Here is a 3210-nt window from a genome sequence, read left to right as displayed (position 1 = left end):
TGAATCACTTGAAAAAAACACGGGGGTGCTTAACTTTTTTCCAGGTGTATAGTTCAAACAAGTCTCTATGATGAACTCTTTTTGAGGTCAAACTTGAGAAGATTTTATAAGATCAAAGTTAAAAAGCAACTCAATTTTATCTATTACTTGTTTCACTTTTATATTAATAACATCAAAACATGGTACTATTAGTCATTCTTAATGGCTTGCATTTGGTTAATTAAATAAATTTAAGATTTCTTTCTTGTGTTTAGTAATTTTTCAAACACAAATACCAAACATTTTTAGAAATAACTTTTGTCTTATAAAAATCAATAATGAATTTAGAAAAAAGTGGAACCTATACAAGTAACTGGTGTTTATCAATACAAATCCCTATTGCTCAGCCAACAAAAATACAACAAACTGTGACTGATACCAGATCGCCAATGTGGAAAATTCTAGTTACTAGTATCACGTACAAAACTTACAACAGAAATGATGCTCTTCTTTTTAAAATTGATAGTCTGTGTAGAATTTCAAAACATGAAGTATAAACAATAGTAAACTAGTTATCTAAACAACCAGAGGCATGATCTTGTATTGTGTGAACCAAGAAATAACAATCACTATTACCTGAGCAATAAAACAAAGGATAAAGTTTCCAACAGCAAGAACAAGCAGCATGAGACGAAACTTGAGCTTCTCGTGAGGATTCCATAGTACCAACTTTCAGAGAAGCAAGTATTTATTGAAATACATATATGTCAAAAAATACAAATACAGTTGATCACAGTTAATATGATTAGTAGTAACAGCTGTAAGTCACATATCTAAGTCACAAATACATTTCATGAAAGTTAATATGTGAATTACAATAGATTGCATCAACTGTGAAAGCCATATCTATATATATGCATGAACACTGAACAATATAAATTTGTTTCATGAAATGTAACAACTGTCGGTGTGTATGTTTGTTATTCCAGCTCTGAAAGTCATAAAATTATCTATATGCATATATAAGCTACAGAAATAAGGGATATTTCAAATTTATAATACTGATAAGTCAAAACCACAATAATAAAATAATGTCAATCACTCCAAGTTTATCATTATGCAAATTAGGCATCTGATGATCACTCTTGTGATCTAAAATACAAATAATTGGTCATTTAGCCTAAGGTCTTGTACAGTTTTTGTCTTAGTTGTTACTTTGGAGTGAATCACCAAATATAAAGTGCTCTAAAATCTCCAGGAACAATGGTTATGCCACGTAGAGGATATCTGGATATTCCACTAAGTGAAAAACCACAACACGAAGAGAAGCCAGCCAGTCACACTGTGGTGAATTGCCAATAAGTGTTTCTATGTGTCATTAGCAGAGTATTATGCTTAAAACCAACAGTATAGATGCTTGGACTGCTGAACAAGGCTATCCATCATCCATAACACAGGCATACAGTTGTTATCTGTCAGTTCTGGCTTGCCCTAAACTGTATAGTACCTGCTCTAAGACTGAATCAGATGTGCCAAGCTATGTCAAATAACAGACTTTATAAGACTGGCTTATCTGTCAGACAGTCAATGAGGTGCTTTCCATTCAAAGGTAAGGCACATAACAGCTCACCTGCAATAGTGCCAAAAACACATCCATTGTAGTATAACAATTTATTTTTTACATATGAATTGTAGTTCATCATACAGTGAAATAACAGACACATACTCACCTCTGGAGAGCATCTGAACCAGAGCCAACACCATTTTCTTTTGGAAATGTAATGCTAGATGGTGCCACTAGCACCAAACATTACAAGGATCACATACTATGACCTTTGTACTAACAAATACTGGTACAATTAGTCCTGACTGTAGGATAGTGGATGATAACACCTCCACAACACATTCATTGAAGTAAACAGAATTGCCTGAATAGAATAGTGCAAGCTCACTGGACTTCAATCCCATTAAGCATATATGAAATGCTCTGGAGAAACAAGTTGCATATCAACAAGACTCCAGAAACTAAGGATACTTGTGAACTGCTTTTTTAAATCATTAGTCAAAAACACTTAACGACTTTATTATCACTTGAGTTTTTTTTAAACACTGATGCCAGGTTGGTGGTGCAAATCGTACTCCATATTAAGAGGAAATTTCATGAAGTTTTAAAGATGTGAAGTTATTTATGAGCACAAACTGAATGACCAACCATTTCAAGTTCAGTCACTACATGACAGATCATCAAATCCCTAATTGGCCTACAACCTAAGAGAAATGGCTGACATTGTAACAGTTATTTTGCTTTCTATTACTTAAAATATTATACATTCTAATTATACTCTTAATTGTTTTCTGTGGTACACATGTCCACTTCTGAATAATGTCTTTATCGAAAAATAAAATCTAAACATGAAAAGAAATAAAACTCATAACAGTTAAGAAATAGAAGGCTAGTTGTAACAAAAGTAATAAAGCAGTTTAAATTTTATTGATCATTGAAAATCCATACCAAATTTTACTGCTATCACCTAAGAATTTTTATGTTTATAATAAACCTCAACCAATTTTCTTTTTTTGTTATTAAAAACTAATAAAGAAAATTCTTGTCTTTGCATCAGATGTCTGGAAGCATAAGTGTTAGATAAATGAGTAAGTGAAAAGGCAGTATCCAGTCCAATACAATGCACATCATATAAAAAATAAAAACATGGATAGAGGGATAACTGTTTTTAGACTTACCTTAAAAAAGGCATTTAACTTCTTAAAAGGACTAAACAGAAGAAGTAGTGTAAATCCTGTCAGCAGAAACAGAGCTCCCATAAAATAGACTGAAATATTAAAAACAAAGAAGTAAAATTAACTAAATGTATTTAAAATACGAGAACTGATAAACTAGAAACTGATTTAACAGTAATGAAAACAGGTATTTTTTCAAAGCAAAGTAAACTTTTATTTATGCAAAAACGAAAGATTACTATGTTATCAAATATTTTAATTTAATACAACATATAGAGGAAAACAAAGAACATGCAATTGAATAACATACTGTAATAAGTACTGGTCACTACAATCTAACATTTAATATTTTCATCATATCATAAAAAAATAAAAACTATTTAGATGAATAATACTGTAATAAGTACTGGTCACTACAATCTAACATTTAATATTTTCATCATATCATAAAAAAATAAAACTATTTAGATGAATAATACTGTAATAAGTACT

General features: G+C 30.8%; 1 protein-coding gene across 5 annotated transcripts in view; it reads right to left on the bottom strand.

The window, feature by feature from the left end:
• LOC106466055 (probable cation-transporting ATPase 13A3) overlaps positions 1-3210 on the bottom strand; it is a 140081-nt gene that overhangs the window by 2766 nt on the left and 134105 nt on the right. For all 5 annotated transcript variants that reach the window (XM_022394007.1, XM_022394008.1, XM_013926297.2 and 2 more), the window contains 2 exons: positions 2722-2810; positions 616-708 (listed from right to left, as the gene is read on the bottom strand). In XM_022394007.1, the coding sequence (XP_022249715.1) occupies positions 616-708; positions 2722-2810 (182 nt within the window). The remainder of the gene's footprint in view (positions 1-615; positions 709-2721; positions 2811-3210) is intronic.

This window comes from Limulus polyphemus, unplaced genomic scaffold (assembly GCF_000517525.1).
Source record: "Limulus polyphemus unplaced genomic scaffold, Limulus_polyphemus-2.1.2 Scaffold2136, whole genome shotgun sequence".
Lineage (NCBI taxonomy): Eukaryota > Metazoa > Arthropoda > Merostomata > Xiphosura > Limulidae > Limulus > Limulus polyphemus.
Note: the sequence above shows the minus strand (reverse complement) of the source record. Positions and strands in the feature narration are given on the sequence as shown.